Source organism: Solanum pennellii, chromosome 9 (assembly GCF_001406875.1).
Source record: "Solanum pennellii chromosome 9, SPENNV200".
In the NCBI taxonomy this organism is placed as follows: domain Eukaryota; kingdom Viridiplantae; phylum Streptophyta; class Magnoliopsida; order Solanales; family Solanaceae; genus Solanum; species Solanum pennellii.
Window position 1 is genome coordinate 3431401 of NC_028645.1, and position 18400 is coordinate 3449800.

General features: G+C 29.4%; 2 protein-coding genes across 3 annotated transcripts; both read left to right on the forward strand.

Moving 5' to 3' along the window:
- The first annotated feature begins 7551 nt into the window (after positions 1-7551).
- LOC107029482 (mediator-associated protein 2-like) lies at positions 7552-10769 on the forward strand. 2 transcript variants are annotated; one of them, XM_015230908.2, is made up of 5 exons: positions 7552-7799; positions 8754-8935; positions 9271-9349; positions 9535-9618; positions 10131-10769. In XM_015230908.2, exons 2-5 carry the CDS (start codon positions 8807-8809, stop codon positions 10484-10486), a joined length of 648 nt encoding a protein of 215 aa, XP_015086394.1. In that variant the 5' UTR covers positions 7552-7799; positions 8754-8806; the 3' UTR covers positions 10487-10769. The 2 variants fall into 2 exon arrangements, with proteins under 2 accessions (XP_015086394.1, XP_027775256.1); XM_027919455.1 differs by having other exon boundaries at positions 7621-7845.
- A 5650-nt stretch (positions 10770-16419) lies between these two features.
- On the forward strand, positions 16420-17886 carry LOC107029767 (glutaredoxin domain-containing cysteine-rich protein 1). Its single transcript, XM_015231213.2, has one exon. It carries the CDS (start codon positions 16521-16523, stop codon positions 17718-17720), a length of 1200 nt encoding a protein of 399 aa, XP_015086699.1. The 5' UTR covers positions 16420-16520; the 3' UTR covers positions 17721-17886.
- Positions 17887-18400: the final 514 nt, after the last annotated feature.

Below are 18400 nucleotides of genomic sequence, written 5' to 3' on the forward strand. Positions count from 1 at the left end.
ATATAAGGAGCAATCGATTTCAATCTAATAGAATTGAGTTATAATTATTATTGTTGTCGCGACTTTCCTAATCTTAATGACAAAAAACATATTTAAAGTACTGATCAAACTTCACATTATTAAAAATTTAGAAAACAATGAAAATATTATTCATTCGAATCTATTTACGATATACATAAATTTTATTTTTATTTTTATGAATTTAAGAAATTATATTTGATAGATTCTCGATTCAACGAAAACGTGAATAAATGATGAATAATATAGTAGTAATAAACCATGGACTAATGGGATTCTTTTTCTAGAAGGTGAAATTCATTTTTGCTAAAATGAAAGTGAACCAAAGGGAAACTTCCAAAACTTCTTTTTTGTTACTTTATGAGATAAGTCAAATGATTTGATGAACATCTTTTTTGTACATTGTTTACTATGAATCTGTGGGACACTTTAGAATATTTTTTATTTGTGATGAATTTTAAGATTGTATTTTTTATTTTTGGAAAAAAAAAAGTGAAGTTAGTTATAAGAGGGATAATCATTTTTATAAATTTAGTGTATTACAATATTTGTAAATGATTTAAGAGATGTTTAATTAGTTCAAATGTCATTATTTAAAGTATGAAATTGTTTTTCTTTTTTGTGTTTGTCTTTACTACTTTTTGAGTAACTAATGAAAGTTGTTATTATTAATATTAGGCATTAATATCACAATTGATGTTTGTACCTAAATTTTGTTAACACTCTTAATTATTACTATTATGCTTTAATACTATGATTGACTTTTGTGTCTAAGTTTTCTAAACTCAAACTTTATATTTTATGATTTTCTAAATAAGTGTCTCTAATTGATCATAACATGTATACATATATTTGATTAATGTGATTGTAAAACGTCTTAATCGTTTGGATAGTGCGACTTTAAATTTTTATAAATATTTTTAGAAATTCGAACAAGATGCAAATATAAGATACTATATTTGGAATTATTCCTCTCTTTGCATAGGAACGAGGTTAAATTCCACGCTTAAATTTTATCTTTAAAACTTTGACTAAAGGAGAAAATGCAAATATTTATTTTCACACTTGAAGATGTTTATAAGAGTTGACTTGATTGATTGTTCTATCGCAAATCGTAAACTTTATGAAGAGCCACAAATCTCAAAATTGTAAAAGTAGGTATACAAAGCTTTAACTATGAGAGAAAGTATCCAAAACATTTTTAAACTTGGCGCAAATTATTAGTTTCATTTTCGAATTATTGACAGTATTAAAACACTTCCCTAATTGAACAACTAAACTTAGATACACTCTGATACACTCTCGATATGCAACATGGCATAACAAGTGAATTCAAACTCTTATAAGAGCTTAAAATTTTTCATAAAAAACGAGAGAAATCTCGAAAATGACCATAAATTCCTTTGTTGGATAGCAACAACAAATGAGTTGAATTTGATGTATTAATCACAACAATAGTGACGATTCACTATTTTCTCCTACGTGAATTTTGATGTATATTCACAACAAATAAGAAAACACATTAAGTTAGAAATATTCCAAAAATTGTTCTAGACTAATTAGAAATTGAAAATTCGTGGAATTAAATATTTTTTTTTTATAACTTTAGTGTAATAAAAATATTTGTAAATGATTTAAGAGATATTTAGTTCAAATGTCATCAAATTGTTAAGTTAAACGTATCAAATTGTTTTTTTGTGTTTGTCGTTACCAACTTTTTCAGTAACTAATAAAAAAATATTATTATTATTAGGTTTTAATTCTATAATTGACATTTGTATCTAAGTTTTGTAAACCCAAATCTCTAACGATTTTCCAAATTAAGAACCTCTCTAATATTATTATTATTAATATTATTATTATTATTATTTTTTATTTTTTTTTAATTGTTGATCATATTTATGTAGTTGTGTGATTTATGTGTCTTTAAGACGTTTGAATAACCCCTCTCTCTTTTCGTTTATTATTTAAACATTTGAATCAAATAAATCATATACTTGTACCAGCAATCATAATATAATAATTCTAAACAAAAGCCAGCAACCAATAATTTAATTATTAGCAATTGATTAGATTAATTAAATACAATAATCAGATATGTGCGACTTATGTTAGGTACCGAATTTGGCGTGTTAGAAGTAGGGGCACGGCATAAAATATCGAAAATCGAATTATCGAATCGAATTGAAATTTATGATAATTTGGTATTTTTTTAATTGAGCATTTGACATGGTATTTTGGAGTAGAATTTTAAAATTATGGTATTCGAGTTTGGGTTTGATATGAAGCATAAGTACCATATGATATTTGATATTTCTCCAATATTGAAACATTTACTTAATGAAGCATTAGTACAAGTTGAAAGAAGAAAGTTAAAGAATGGAGATAAACAATTCAAATACATGTCTTTTAGTTATATCAATTTGCTTATCGTGATCTCATCTTATTTAGTGATCTTCTATTATATCGTCCATCCACGCAAAATATAGAAATCATTAGAAAAATAGTATTGACTTTGCAATACAATCGGCTACAACTTCAATACGGTATTACTAAATACCAGATCAAAACGAAATTAATTTATCAATTATCGAATTACAAAATCAAAATTTAAAATTTTGATATTTGATATTTATTTTTAATTATCAATTACTTAATTGCCAAATCCAAAATTAAATAATTTCAAAATGAATACCGAATATCCAACCCTAGAAATACTTTTTAGTGGAATTAGGTTCAAGTAGATGTTAATTATTTTAAAAATTCTAGCCTATAGCCAAGTGTGACCAATAAACCCAATAATTGAGGGAAAAAAGTCTTATAGATTCTAAAGAATTTGTAAGGTGGTTATTATATATAGGGATAATAATTAATAATTGCATTTAAGTTAAATAAGATGGCGGTAGACTCACTCATCGAAAATTTTGGATATTAATAACTTATTTAAATTTAATATTCTTAACAAAAATTTTGGCTTTTTGATTTGAAGTTATGAAATTTTTGTTTCTTCAACATGTCGAACAATAATGCTTGTGTTGCAATAGATGATTGCTTGTTAGGTTAAATATAGTTTTCGCAAAAAAAAATCGATCACTATCTAACTAAACTGGTGAAAATCCTATGTAGAGACATACGAAAGAATCACATCTTTCGAACATGAAGTAGTGTTGTTCTATATAGACATATGAAATATTCACATCTTTCGAATATGAAATAGTGTTGTCTTTTAATTATATATTTTTTAAAGAACGGAGGGGTTGGGTTGGGAAGAAAGATAGAGCTAATACGTCTTGTAGAACACATGTACGATATAATCAGATCCGACACAATAAATCTTTCTCTATTTATAGATAAAAAAGACCCTAAAACAATATCGAGTATTTTGAAGAATTTATTTTCCTCAAAATTAGCTTAAACTGATAGGAAAAAAGGAACACCAACCAGATTGATTTGGTAAGCCATTTGTCAAACCAATAAGTAATTAGGTAGCTAGACTACTTTAAATAATGAATTGGTCAATAATCATACAATATTAAAATAATATTGATTTTGTAATTAATTACTTAATCTAAGATATTCAAATATTTTGGTCGCATATTACCTTATAGGTTTTAAATTTAGGAATTAAGTTTGATGTATTCTTAATTATAAGAATTAAAGAAGTCTATATATGTTAGGTACAACAAAATTTGCTTTCACTATAAAAATGATAGTAACAATTAGGCATTGCCAATAATAATAATCAATTGTCAAGCTTTAATTGACCTTAATTAGAAAGAGTGGTTATTTTTAATCTTCAAAAAGACTAATTAATCAAAACTAAACCACTATTAATAAGTCAACCTCACTAGGTAGTAGTATTAGTTTTACCAAACTAGCTAATTAGGTCAATTAAAATGATGGGGAATATAGTAACAACAAGAAGTTACGAACACACAAGAAAAAACATCAAATAATTTCTTTTCAAATTTTGAAATCTTGACAAATAATAAAGTTTCTAAGTATTTGTATTGATAGCAGATACTTGTGAAACTAATCGAGATGGAACAAGTTGATAAAACATTATGATTTTAAAAAAGGTTTTGTATTGTGTAAATATTTGGTCGTCGTAATCGAAGGTGGGTAATAAAGTTATTTAGTATTTGTATTAACAGCAGATACTTGTGAAACTAATTGAGATGGAACAAGTTGATTGAACACTATTAAAAAAGGTTTTGTATTGTGTGTAAACATTTAGACTTCGAAATCGAAGGTGAAAGCAACCTACATTAGATTTATCTGAATTCAATACTTTGAATATAAATTTCAAATTTATATATAAAACTCCACTAAAAATACATTAAATACTATGTTTGAACTTAATATTTCAAAATTATAATTATTTAAATTTTCAACTGCTAATAACTTTAACAATCGAACCCATTAAATTTAAATATTAGATTTCTTTCTATAAGTGGCCAAGTCCTAATAATTAAAATTTGCACCACATATGATTTATTAAAAAAAAAACACTTCTTATTAAAGATTTTTTCATTTTCCAAACTCAAAAAAATTGAAATATTTATTTTTTATTTCTACCACTTGATGAAGCCTAAGATTTAGAGAGAAATGTCTTATTGAATAAGTAATAATCATTGTGGGCTAGTATATTTTACATAAATAGGTAGAAAAATATCAATAAGTGGCTAAAAAATCTATATAATAAAGTCATAAAACTAAGAAGGGAAGAAAAAAAGGAAATTTATTAGGGACTATCGTTAAAAGAATTAGATATTTTTTTAATCAGATATTTCAGATTTCAATTTTAAATACAAAATAGAATTATTGATAAAAAATATTTCTTTTCGAATTAAGCCATACCGGATGAATAATAAAACGAAAAACAAATTTATTAGGATCCAATTTTAACAAAAATTCTTAAGAAGATTTCGAGATGAAGTTTATATAGAGAAGTAATAAATACGTAAGCAATGACAAAGAATTGAATTTTCAACTTCTTTTCATTTTCGATTTATTTATTTATCTTTGACAAGATTTTGTATTTATAAACCATGTAGGGTTGTTGGTACAGTATGATTTTGAAAATTTTATGTTTGAATTTTAGTTTCTACACATGATAAGTCGATAATTACAACTTATTTAATTTCATATTTTATAAAGTTAAAAGTTATGTATACTTGAAAGAAATGATAATTATCTAAATATGATATTCAATATTTTAATTTATTTTTTAATAATATTGAACACTATTTTTTAAAAAATAAACGTATAGCAAATATCATAATATCAAAATTGAAGCATTAAAATTAAAATATAATAATTTAATATTTGTCGTACCGTCACCCTTTGCCTAGTCAATAAGGTTTTTGTTTTTATTTTTGATGTTAAGAAGTGTAAGTACTAATTAGGCAGAATTAATTTGTATTTTTAACAACTATTTTCTTGTTTTGGTCTGCTATCATTATCTTTGTTGACTAATAAGTAAATATTATTACAAATGAGGAAAAAATAGTGTGTGAGAAAATGAAATAAGAGTATCAAAATTCAACTTCTCGTTGATTTAAAAATGAAAAATTGTATAAAATAGCAAACTAATAACCTAAAATAAATAGAGTAGCTAGGGTTTGATTTAATTGTGCTCCGTAGCAAACGTTTGCAAAAAATTGTCAGACGCCTCTCTCCCAAATATCTCGCTCGGCACTTTCCTCCAATCTCTCGCTCGCTTCCTCAATTTTTATACAAACACAAGTGTATAAAAATTGTTTCTAATTATATAAAGCAGAGAAAAATGTATAAATACATATATTTTTGTTCCTCTCTCCCCTCTTCCAGATGTCGCTCGCCACTCTCCCAAATTTCGCTCGCCACCCTCGTCTTTCTCACTTATACAAACAAAAGCGAAATATATAAATTGCGTTTCTGTTTGTATAAAGCGTGAGAAAATTGTATATATACATGCAAGTACATATATTTTCGTCATATACACTTATAATTATACAATAAAAATACTCCCTTGCCCAGTTTCTTTTGCCTTTCTCTCTTTCTCGTTTTATACAATTTTTAAATTGTATCTAATTTCTCTCTTTCTCGTTTTATACAATTGGATTCAATTGTATATTCCTTGTCAAGTCTCTTTTGTCTTTCTCTCTTTCTCATTTTATACAAATTCAAATTGTATATAATCGTTCTATATACTTATAATAATATAATTCGTTTTATATACTTCGTTTTTATACAGTTCTCTGTCCAAGTGTCTTTCTCTTTCTTATTTTATACACTTCGTTTTATATAATTTGCTTCAACTGTATATGTATAGCGAATTATACAGTTTCTATGTTTGTTATGGAGTGCAATTATGCAAACTTTGCTATAGCATACAAATATAAATTTTTTATTTGTTATATGTGAAAATTGCCCTTTAAAAACATGAGCTAGGAAAATATTCTATCTCTACTTTTTAATGTTTTTTTTTAAAAAAAAGAGAAACTAATATTATAAATTAAAATGTTCTAAGAAAACAAGAAACAAAAAAGTCAAAGAATGCCCTAAAAATTCTATAAAAGGTTGGTCAAATTGCAATATGGAAAAACAACAAAATTTGTTGAGTATAAAAAACAAGATAAAGTTGAGAATTAAGATGTACAGAAAATAAGGATAAGAATAAAATATTTATACATTTAATTTAGGATTAATAGTCAGAAAATATATTTAAAATATCTTTTTTTTTTAATGAATTTCATATCAGAATTATCAGATACACAAAAATTTTATTTGAAGTGTAATCAATTGTTTAATGTTTATTGAGACACACCTTGACAATTAGTTATTCTCTTTTTTATTTTTTATTTAAAATATCACATTTTCAATTAAGAAAAAAAGAACAACTAATAATTGAGGTTTGGTTCAAAAAAATATTTGATGATAAATGAGTTAGAAATCCGTCCACCTTATAATTTAGATATGAAACTCGAAAAATTAAAATATTTTAAGTTTTTCTTTGACCTTTTACTCTTTTTAGTTTGAATACGGATGACAAAATTCACGTCAACCTCATTTTAGTAGCTAAACAAATTTTGATTCGCCCCGTTTCAAATCATTTAAAAATTGTTGATTAATGAGAAACTTCGTTAGAATGTTTTTTTAAAAAAATATATTCTTAGTTGATACTATGTTATTTATAATTGAGACAAAAATTATTTTTTTTTTAAAATACTTAACCAATCGAAAATGTAGTAAAAATTGAACGAGTCAAATTATGACCGACTTATTAAACATATTTCAATTCAATCTATAGATGAACACAAGTACAAGAAAATCGAAAAATCAAACTAATTTAATTTTTTTATTTTGATTTTGAAAGTTCAATTCTTCTTTAATTCGATGTGGTAACATTTTGGCAGAATAATTTGATGGACCCTCGTACTTGTATCGGATTGTATTATGGACTCTTCTACATAGCTTTTTACAGAAAAGTCCATAATACAATTCGATACAAGTACGAAGATCCACCAGACTATTTTCCCTAACATTTTTATCAAATAAAATTTATAATTTTGGCTAAATAAAACCCAAAATCCAAGCCCATTTCAGATTTATTTTTAACCCAATCCCAATTTTGTATTTGGTGCCCTAAATTAAAATTCAAAAATTCTATTCATCGGTTCACTTTTTTCACTCTCACAGCGCAGCTACCGTCGGCGACCAACAGAACAGCGGCGCAGCCACCGTCGGCGACCAGCAGGGCAGCGGCGTAGAAACCGTCGGCAACCAGCAGGGCAGCGGTGCGTGTATTTCTCATTCTAACTCGTCTCTCAGTCCCTCTTCTCAGTATGTTTTAACTTTGTTTACAGAAGCACCTGGTTTATTCTTGAATTTATACTCTATTTTCGAGAAATTTTGTCACATGAGAATTTGATTGTCTGCCATGGAAGCTGGACTAATAGTTCTTATTCAGATAGAAAGTGCCTTATTCAATTCTTAAGTTAATCTGTATGAGTTTTTGGTTAGGAGTTCAAGTGATTTGAACATTAGACATAGACTGTGATTATGCGATTATTAAGTCTTATTAAATTTAAACCACTTTTGATAGTGGGCTCGAGGAGAGGCGGAGGTAGGCTGAATAAGTATTGCGGAGAGGTGATTAGGCACGATATGTTGTATTGTAGCTTATCTAGGATTCAGTTTGAATGCTACATGATGAACATAAATCACATGACGTAACGGGAAGACTACTTGAGCTTAGATAGGAGGGTATTGAGGCTGTGGATAAGGCTTGAAGGTTAGTGGTTAGTTGAGGGGTGTTCTTATTACTAGCCTATTCATGTCATTGGCTGAGTGGAGCTCCGTGTTAGTCGTAGTATCAGCATATTCATGTAGTCTTTGGTTTTGGGTTTCTAATTATCATATGTGATTTAATGCATTTTGCGTTTAGATGACTACACCTTGTTGTTAATGTCATGGTTTCTTGCATATATGTTTCGCACTACTTTGCTATTTGTTATCATGTTTTTCTCTTAATTACTGGTTTGATTTGCTTGAGTTGAGGGTCTTTTGGAAACAACCTCTTTACCTCGGAGAGGTAGTGGTAAGGTCTATCTACACTCTACCCTCTTCAGACCCCATTTAGTGGGGTTTCACTTGGTTTATTGCTGTTGTGGGTCAAAGGTCTATTAACTCCAAAGATTTTCAAATTTTGAGTTATCTAATGTGCTTTTCTGTGTAAACCTTTGGTTTAGGAGCTGTTTTGGCTGCCATTTTCAAGTGCTCTTATTGAATATATACCATCATTATGGATGCTCCGAATGAACTGAGCTACAAACCACCATCAGAATTTGAGGAGGTCAAAAAGGATTCACTTGTCAATCTTAACATTTCAGACTCAACTGAGCTCTGGCTTATACAGTGGCCCTTTAATCAAGTAAGATTCGTGAGAATTTTTTGTTCTTCCATTTTTAGGATGTAATAAGGTGCATTTTTTTTCCCAATCAGGTTGAAAATATCCTTCCAACAAATGAATAGATTTCCTGTCTCTGTCTATTTCCTTTTCTGGGTCAAGCCATGTAAAATTTTCCATCCTTTCCTAGTTTCTAAACAAAAAGAGTTTATTTATGAGATTTACTATGATTTTGAATGGAATGAGAATGATTCTTAATGTTGGGTGTGCACTTGAGGAGTTGAGGTTGTTAATATATTTTTCAGTCCTTGTCACTTACATCGGTTCTGAGTTTTGACATTTCCAATTGGCTACTCCAGCATCCAGGTCTTGATGGGCAAGAAGTTTCATTGAAGCTCCATCATGATGGGCATATGGGCAGTTTTGAGGATTCATCTGGCAAGTATAGTCATAAGAATAACATTTACATATTTACCAGTTTCAAAAAAAAAAAAAAAACATTTACATCTAATTGAGTTTGTCTCTCCACCTCAGCACCTCTAATTTTCATATCAGGCCTTTTAAGATAATGAAAGATTCTTTTAATTTCTTAACGTCTTGCTCAATGATTGCTTTTGTAACAGGTAAATCATATGAAGTGGTCAGTTGTAGAGCGCAGGACCCAGATGCGATGGTCTTTCTATCATCTGATTCTGAGCCAAAAATTGGTAACTCTTAGTTCCTTTGCATTTTACTATACACTTGTCTGCTTATTCACTCATGATCTCGATACTCAAAACGTGCAATACTGCAATGTCCTTTTGGGTATGTCATTTTTATCTCATATTTTGTGATGTTGGTGTCAAGTCAAAGCTATTCTGTTGACAGTTAAGGCGTCGTGCTTCATAATGTTGTTGTACCAACCATTATGTTGTGTACCCACGCACTGTTGTCACATGTGTACTGAAGCTAATGTGACTCAATATCTTTGATGATTTCAATTTAATCTACTATGTCCACATATGACATGCTCGTTTTGTTTGCATATTGAAATTTTATTGCTCTCTCTTAGTTGAGCGGAATTTGCACATAATCCAACTACTAATGCTCTTCTGTTTATATTTTTGGTAGAACTTATTGTTATTCCTTAATGTGAACCTCTATATGATCCAAATGCTGCTTAATTTCCGTTCAAGCACATAATTAAGGCGTTTGAGCAGAGTTTTGCATGTTTTGGCAGCTGGCAAAATTTCGCGGCGTGTTTCCCTTGTCCATTATCCGGAACCAAGTGAGCTTAAACCGAACAGCATAAACTTGAAGCAGATGATGGCTCAGAGATCGTCTGGTACTACATTGACCAATTCATCTCGTCGCTTTGCAACTCCTAGTCAAAGTACTAGGACACGGAGTATTATGCGATCAGGGAGTTCATCCAAATCTACCAAGAGAAAACACAGTGATGGCGGCCCTGCAAAATCCAATAACCAATCTGTTCAAGATTCAGGCAAAAGTGGCCGTAGTGCATTGACCTCTTCAGGATCCTTCGATCACTCTCAAGATCAAAAATCAAAGAAGAAGCGGAAAATTGATGGTTGAAGTGCTTCCTCTTAAGTGTTCTGAATCGAATTCTTTTTGGTTAAAGAATCTCTTTCTAGTTGCTCTAGTACAATTGAGCGCTTTAACCATTCAGCGATGAACTCGAACACGGCCTTATTTCTCTCTTATATTACTTCTAGAACAAGTGTATGAGGTTTTTGCGCCATAGCTTGTGTGCCTTGTTAATCCCCCCAATGATGGGACCAATATTTAATTTAAGTATCAAATGTTATATACCTTTGTTTTAAAATAGTTTTAATATATGTATTAGTTGTACTCTTTATTCAGTATTAGGGTGTATATACACATAGCAAATTACGATATTAGTTATACGTGGATAAAGATAGAAAATAGTCTCATCCTAACTAATACTCTTTTTTTTTTACTTTCCATCCGGTGTCCGGTACTCACTAAATCTGGATTCGCGGTGGAAAGTTTCACATCAGAAGGTAAAACATTGCCTAACAAAGGCGACTTTATACCCATAACCCTGATTTGCATTGGGAAGTTCCACATTGGAGGATACAGCGAACCTAACAAAGACGACTCTGTACTCAAGGGGGATCGAACTCAAGACCTCTTGAATAAAGATGAATGAGTACTCATCACTCTACTACAACCCTTGTTAGCTAAGCTAATGCTTCTTCCATCATTCATTAATTACCATCAAGAACGGTAACGAGGTGAATGAGATTCCTTCATTTCTAATCAGATATATCAGATTCAAACTCACTACATAAAACAATTTAGGAAGTACCATTCCTTTAATGACTTTTTTGGCATAAATTCAAATCAATCGAGCTATCTCAAACACAAATATCAAATGTAAAACTTAAAAAAATATAACAAGATAATTGACTCAAATTAGTCCAATGCACCAATGTAAAAAAGAAAACAAAAATGATATAAGTACTACTATAGAAGCAAAGGTTAAAGGTATATAATAATTAATCAATCTGAATTATAATAGAGTAATTGAGATTCATTCATTTTTAATTTAAAATAACATATTCAAATTCTAAATATAAAATAAATTAATTATATCGCCCTCCAAAATAAACCCTAAAATACGTAAATTCAACTTAATTAGATTTAAATATAAATACCAAACTATGGAAAAAAGTAATAAACAAAAATTGTGCACACCACCTTGGACTTCTTTGCTGTCATTATTTATTCATATATCATGTAGTAAAGCCGCCACACAAAGTTGATAAAACCCCAAATTCCAAGAACATGCTTTGAAAAAGAAATTTGTCGTCGTCCAACTAATTTTGATTCGCGTTATGTGTATGATAATTTTAAGATAAATATTTTTTATCAAAATTTCTTTACTTTCAAAGAGCTCGAATTGTAGATATATGATTACGAATATTAGAGCTAGAATCTCATTTATTCCACCATATCAATTGATTGTTAAAGTGTACTACGCCTTTTATTTATATTTTCATATAACGAAATTTCACTTGTCGTTTAATTTCTTTAAGTAGATTCTTGAAACCTGACTATAAGATTAATTTTGTATTTGCATTTTAAATGTGCTATAAAATATGTGTGACGATAAAACTTCTTTATAAAAAAAAAGAAAAGATATGAAACGTTCAAATTTAAAATATTTATTATATAAATCAAATATATTATTCTCTTAAAAGTAATATATGGCATAAAACGAAATCGAAAAAGCAATACTTTTTAGAATAAAGTTCTGATTTTGCTACTATTTGCTTATACACGTTTGGTGGAAGTTTGGACAGTGCTTTATTGGGAAAAAAGATAAAAGAATATACTATTGTTTGAGTTATAAATTCGTGTTCGATATTCGTATTGAAAATGAAGATCTCAATAAAGTTTTTATTTATAAGGGTTAAAATTTGAGACTTCTTATTAATATTAAAGAGATTCAAATCATGTCACCATAGTCAAGCTCAAGTTGACGAAAAAAACTTATCCGCATTGAGTGTATATATTAAACTAATATGATTTTCACTATTACGTGATTTAATAAAATAAAATACATAATATTTAATTAAAATTAAGTAAAATGAACTACAAAATTTAAACGTATACAATATATACACCCGATATAGATAAATTTTACCCTAAGTAAGTTAATCATTATATTATATATAGTATGTTTTTATTGTATAACAAAAGACTTAATTTGTTACGATTATATCTAATAACAACTTATATTATTTCAAACACGTCAAATCGTTCTACTTTTATATGTATCAAACCATAAATTATTAGAAGTAAAATTTGCTTTATTTTAATGTGATCGATTAGGTTTTCCATTTATTTTAGACTTTTATTTAAGATCCTGATTATAGATTTCTAAAATTATATTTTGAAATTTGAAAATATAATTTTTGTGGTTGCGTTTGAATATACTACTTGAAAAATAATTGAAGTTTTTGTGAGTGAAAGTGCCGACAAATATTTGAATATTCAAAATTTAGAATATGATCAAATTTTAAAATCTAGTCAAATTTCACAGTCAAACAGATATTTAGAGATAGATTTTTTTTAAAAAAAGTTCTAGTCAAATTTCACAGTTAACAGATACTGGCAGACCGAGTTTACAAAAATTGGTCAAATTTTATGGTCGAACATATATTTGAAGATCAAATTTCAAAATCTAGACAACAAATATTTAAAGAAAGATGTTTTCAAAATCAAGTCAAATTTCATGGTCAAACAAATATTTGAAGAAAGATATTCAAAACCTTAGCAAATCTAATGGTCAAAACATATATTTGAAGATGAAATTTCGAAAGCTTGTCGAATTTCATGATCAGACATATATTTGAAGATAGAATTTTAAAATTTGGTCAAATTTCATAATCAAACAAATATTTGAAGATAAATTTTCAAATCTAATAAAAAATCTATAAATCAAAATCTAATATATAAGAATCTATGACCAAATGCTAGCTTACGGATAAAAATGCTTCATTTTCACTTGGAACAAACAAAAGGTGGGCCTATTGTTTGAAGTCCATGCTAGCTAACTTGTTGGATTGGGCTAGGCCCACTTAAAAAGCCCAAAATAGCTTTGTCCTGCTTTGGCCCAAATTCACTTCTGTTCCAATCCTTTATTAACATATTTGTAATTTTTTTTTTAAAAAAAAATTGATATGGTATATATTATCATAATAAAGGAAAAGAAGTTTTATTAGATAATAAGAAAACAAACAAAAAAATTTAGCATCCGTCAGGCCATAGATTTTGAAGTTGATACTTGAAATTTTAATTTTTAAGTTGTGTTTGGGTATGCATTTTACTTGATTTTTTAAAAAAGTTATGTGAGTAGAAATACTAAAAATAAAAAATATCCCTAAAAAATAAGATAATCTAAGCCAATTTTTTATAGTTTGAAAATATTAAAGACCAAAATTTTAAAATCTGATCCAATTTGATGGTCAAACAAATATTTTGAACATAATTTTTTTTTAATTTGATTCAAAGTCTATGATCAAACGCTAGACAAGAGTTGGTAAAAGTTGAGAGCGTTGACTTTTGACCCACTACTTAGCTCATATCAACCCAAGTAACCTTCGACGAGTTAATTAAAGATGAATTTTCAAAATCTGATTCAAAATCTATAGTCAAACGCTAGCTTAGAGTTTTTAAAAAGTTAGGAGCGCTGACCTTTGACCTATTACTTAGCTCATCTCAACCCGTATATAACCTTTGAACGATTACTTAAAAATAAAATTTCAAATCCAATCCAAAGTTTATGGTCGTAAATGGGGAGGGTTGACCTTTGACTCATTACTTAGCTAATCTTAATCTAAATAACCTTTGACGAACGAGTTAATAAACTATCCATATATCAATTTTGATATATTCAAATTTAATTTCGTTTATTAGACTCCACTAATTTTCAAAAAGATTTTAAATATGATATCCAAATAAAGGTCCATTAATTTTTGGGAGTGTAGTGTTGATTATAAATGACAATTTTTAACTACCAACATTCTTGATAATTGACAACTTTTTTGTCTCTTCTCATAAGCATTAATCTACTTGTCCCTATGCTTCGAAGAATGTTGACATTTATAATGTCAAGGCAAATCTCATTTACTACTAAAGTCACCTATAAAGTATAGGCTATAAATAAATAAAGATAATAATTTAAAAGAATTATGTAATAAATATATAAATGTTTACTTTGGATATATAACTTCACTAGGTTTTATTTAGTTGATCGTTAAAAGGACGATAATTAAAAAGGGAAAGAAAAAATTTATGAAGATATTTCATGTTTGTTGGGATGGATTTAGTTGTAAAATAAAGTTATGTCCTTGTTAATAAATATATATTTTTTTAGTATGGTAATAAACGTTTAATTCTAATAAATAAAATTAAAATTTAATTTTTCATGAATAATATATTGCGTGTGATAAATAAAATGGAGTACATTAAAACATATGAAATATATTAGGTGATGTAGGTCGTTTAATTAAATGATGTGAAATATAGAATATTTCAAAATAAAGAATTAAGCTTAAAAGATTGAATGTGTAGGTTGTTAGCGATTAGTGGCCTGAGGGATAAATGTGTCACGATGGTGACATTTTTAGCCTAACTATTAACGAGTGTCATGAATAGATCATTTTGATAGTTCGACGTGTAAAAATAGACGAATCAGATTAATGAAGCGACGTAGGTGATTTAATCAGATGACATGTGACACGAAAACCAAAAAATTGACTTGTAAAATCGAATGCAGTTTAGTTAGTGATAAACAACACGACATAAAAAACCCTAAATGGTTGTCATAGAATTGGAAGGAGCGGCAGAAACTGCTTCTTCTTCCACTTCACCGTAAACAGTAAAACAGTACTGATGGCCGAAACTACCACTCATTATTATTACTCGCTTCGATTATTATGTAATTACCTCGATTTCGAACGAAATCTAATGATAACATTCATTCACCAACAAATCAGCTTCATCACCTCTGTTAATCTTTCCTCCTTTATCCTCCTCCTCACCCGATTTCTTGAATTTTTGCGGTGAGCTCATATGATTCCAGAATATCAACGGGATAGTGCTACGAGCATCAATATCGCCAAATCTCAAAGGTTTCCTCAATAACATTTTCATCCTCCGATTATTAACGGTGACATAATCATATCTCTAATAGGTTAATAATATATTTGCGTATTCCCCCCCCCCCCCGAGAAATATATAAGTGGTGTTTTTAAAGATCACACCAATCTCATAAATACATATACTCACGATAATAACGTTTTCATCCCCTGATTATTAATGGTAACATGATTAAATTTATGATAGTTTAATAACATTATTTTTTGAGAAATAACATTTTCACCCTCCGATTATTAACGGTAACATAATCATATTTCTAATAGATTACTAATATATTTGCGTGTCCCCCCCCCCCCCTCGAGAAATATGTAAGTGGTGTTTTTAAAGATCACACCAATCTCATAAATACATATCACGACTCACGATAAAAACGTTTTCATCCCCTGATAATTAACGGTAACATAATTATATTTCTGATAGATTTTTTTTTTGAGAAATAACATTTTCACCCTCCGATTATTAACGGTAACATAATCATATTTCTAATAGATCAATAACATATTTGCGTATTTTTTTTCTCGAGAAATATGAAAGTGGTGTTTTTAAAGACCATACCGATCTCATAAAAACATGTCACGACTCACGATAATAACGTTTTCATCCCCTGATTATTAACGGTAACATAATTATATTTCTGATAGTTGAATAACATACATTTTTTTTCGAAAAATATAAAAGTGGTGTTTTTACTGAATATTAGTCAAAAATGAAGGACTTGTTACAAAAATTTACCCCAACATGTTTTCATTCGAAATTTTCGACCGTTTGGGCCCGTTATAAGGACAGTCATAACCGTTGATGTTTTTATTATTATTATTTTCCTTAAACTAAAACTTTCCCACTTTCATCTTCTTCAAAAACTCAACAAAAAATGCAAATTCTTGTCTGAAAAATCCACCCCACCACCCCCAAATCAATGGGTTGTGTACCATCAAAACTCTTCAACAAAAAAAATTTGAGAAAAAATGGTGATGATTACCCTGACCATGTTGTTTCTTTAACTTCAAGTACTTATGGTGTGTTGAATCTTGAAAAAGATTCAAACTTTATGCGAAACCCGCCTTTATCGATTAAGGAATGTGTGAAAGAGATCAAGAAATCACCACCCCATGAAGAATCTCATGAAGTTATTAATACTTGGGAGTTAATGGAAGATCTTGATGAAGAAGTTGTTGTAAAAAATTCCAAGATTAGTCCAAAATCTCGGGTTTTTCTTCGTGGATTTGGCGATATTGATGCTCGTAGCCCTTTGAAGTTCTTGAATCAAATGAGCTCTCCGCGTAAATTCAAGAAATTGAGTGGAAAGGAGAATCGAGGAAGGGGTAATGAAACTAATTTGGTTGATTTTAGCCCCAAAAATGTGTTGAAAGATTGTAAATTGATGCAGAGTCCATGGAAAATGTCACCAAGATTGAATTTTTCGAAGAAAGGGAGTCCGAATGAGGTGAAATGTGATAGTTTGAAGGTAGATTCTGTTTTGGTTTCGAGGAGGAGAAGGAGTTTAAGTCCGTTGTTTGATCCACAGCTCGTGGAAGCTTTCGAGAAAGAGATGTCTGAAGAAGAAGAACAGATCAAGAAAATGGTGTCTGCTACGCCAATTTCTCGAAAAGCTAGGAGTTCACAAGAAGCAGAGACAATGCTTGAGTTATTTGAGAAAAAATGCCCACCAGAAGGTGAAAATGCAGTTGTAATCTATACAACTACATTGAGGGGTATTAGAAAGACATTCGAGGATTGTAATACTGCTAGAGCTATACTCGAATCGAATGATGTTCGTGTGATTGAACGTGATATATCGATGGATTCGGGGTATAAGGAAGAGCTAAGAGGACTAATGGGGACAAAAGAGGTGAAAGTTCCTTTAGTGTTTGTAAAAGGGAGGTTAATTGGTGGAGCTGATGAAATGTTGAAGTTGGAAGAGGAGGGTAAATTGGGAATTTTACTCGACGGGATCCCGAGGGCAGCTGCCACGTGTGATGGCTGCGCGGGGATCCGGTTCGTGATGTGTATGGACTGCAATGGGAGTAGAAAATTGTTGGCTAAGGATGGAAAGAGTACTGTGAAATGTGGAGACTGCAATGAGAATGGTTTGATTCAGTGTCCAATTTGTTGTTAACTATGTAAGTTAACCATTTTATGTTTGTTTATTTTGCTTGTTTTTGGATTTTGTAGTAATCATTTGAACTATGTTTGTTGCATTACATTGTCTGTTTGATTTGAAAGTTTGTAATTTGAAATGACAATGAATATATTGTGTGATCATTCTATCTAATTAGTAAGTATAGATATGTTGCTTGGATTCGTTTGTGAAACGATTACTTTGGAAATACTCGATACGATCATAGATTTTGATCAATTTTACACAAAGTGTTACTCTCTTTGAACAAAAGTGTTTATTGTCCAAATCTTAGGGAACATAGTTATTGGGAGATAATAACAGATACTTTATGAAATTAGTTGAGGTGAACATAAGCTGACGTAACCGTTATAAAAGAATGTTGGGGCATTTGGTTATGTTTGTGAATGTAGTCAATGAAACATGACTCTCAACAATCAAATTAGTCTTTTTCAATGTGTAGATTGATGTTTGTTGTTTTAAGGAATTTAATAAGATGTCAAGCATGCTGCTGACTTTTTTGCCTTTTTAGCACAAAAAAAAACTTACTTTGTCTTTGGTTTAGATAGTGACAACTCCTTGGTTGGTATGGGAATGGTTGGGCCAAGTGGTCTAGTGGCTTGGTCTATTAACTTTCAAATAGAAACTCCCTCCCCCAACTCCACCCCCACCCCACCCCA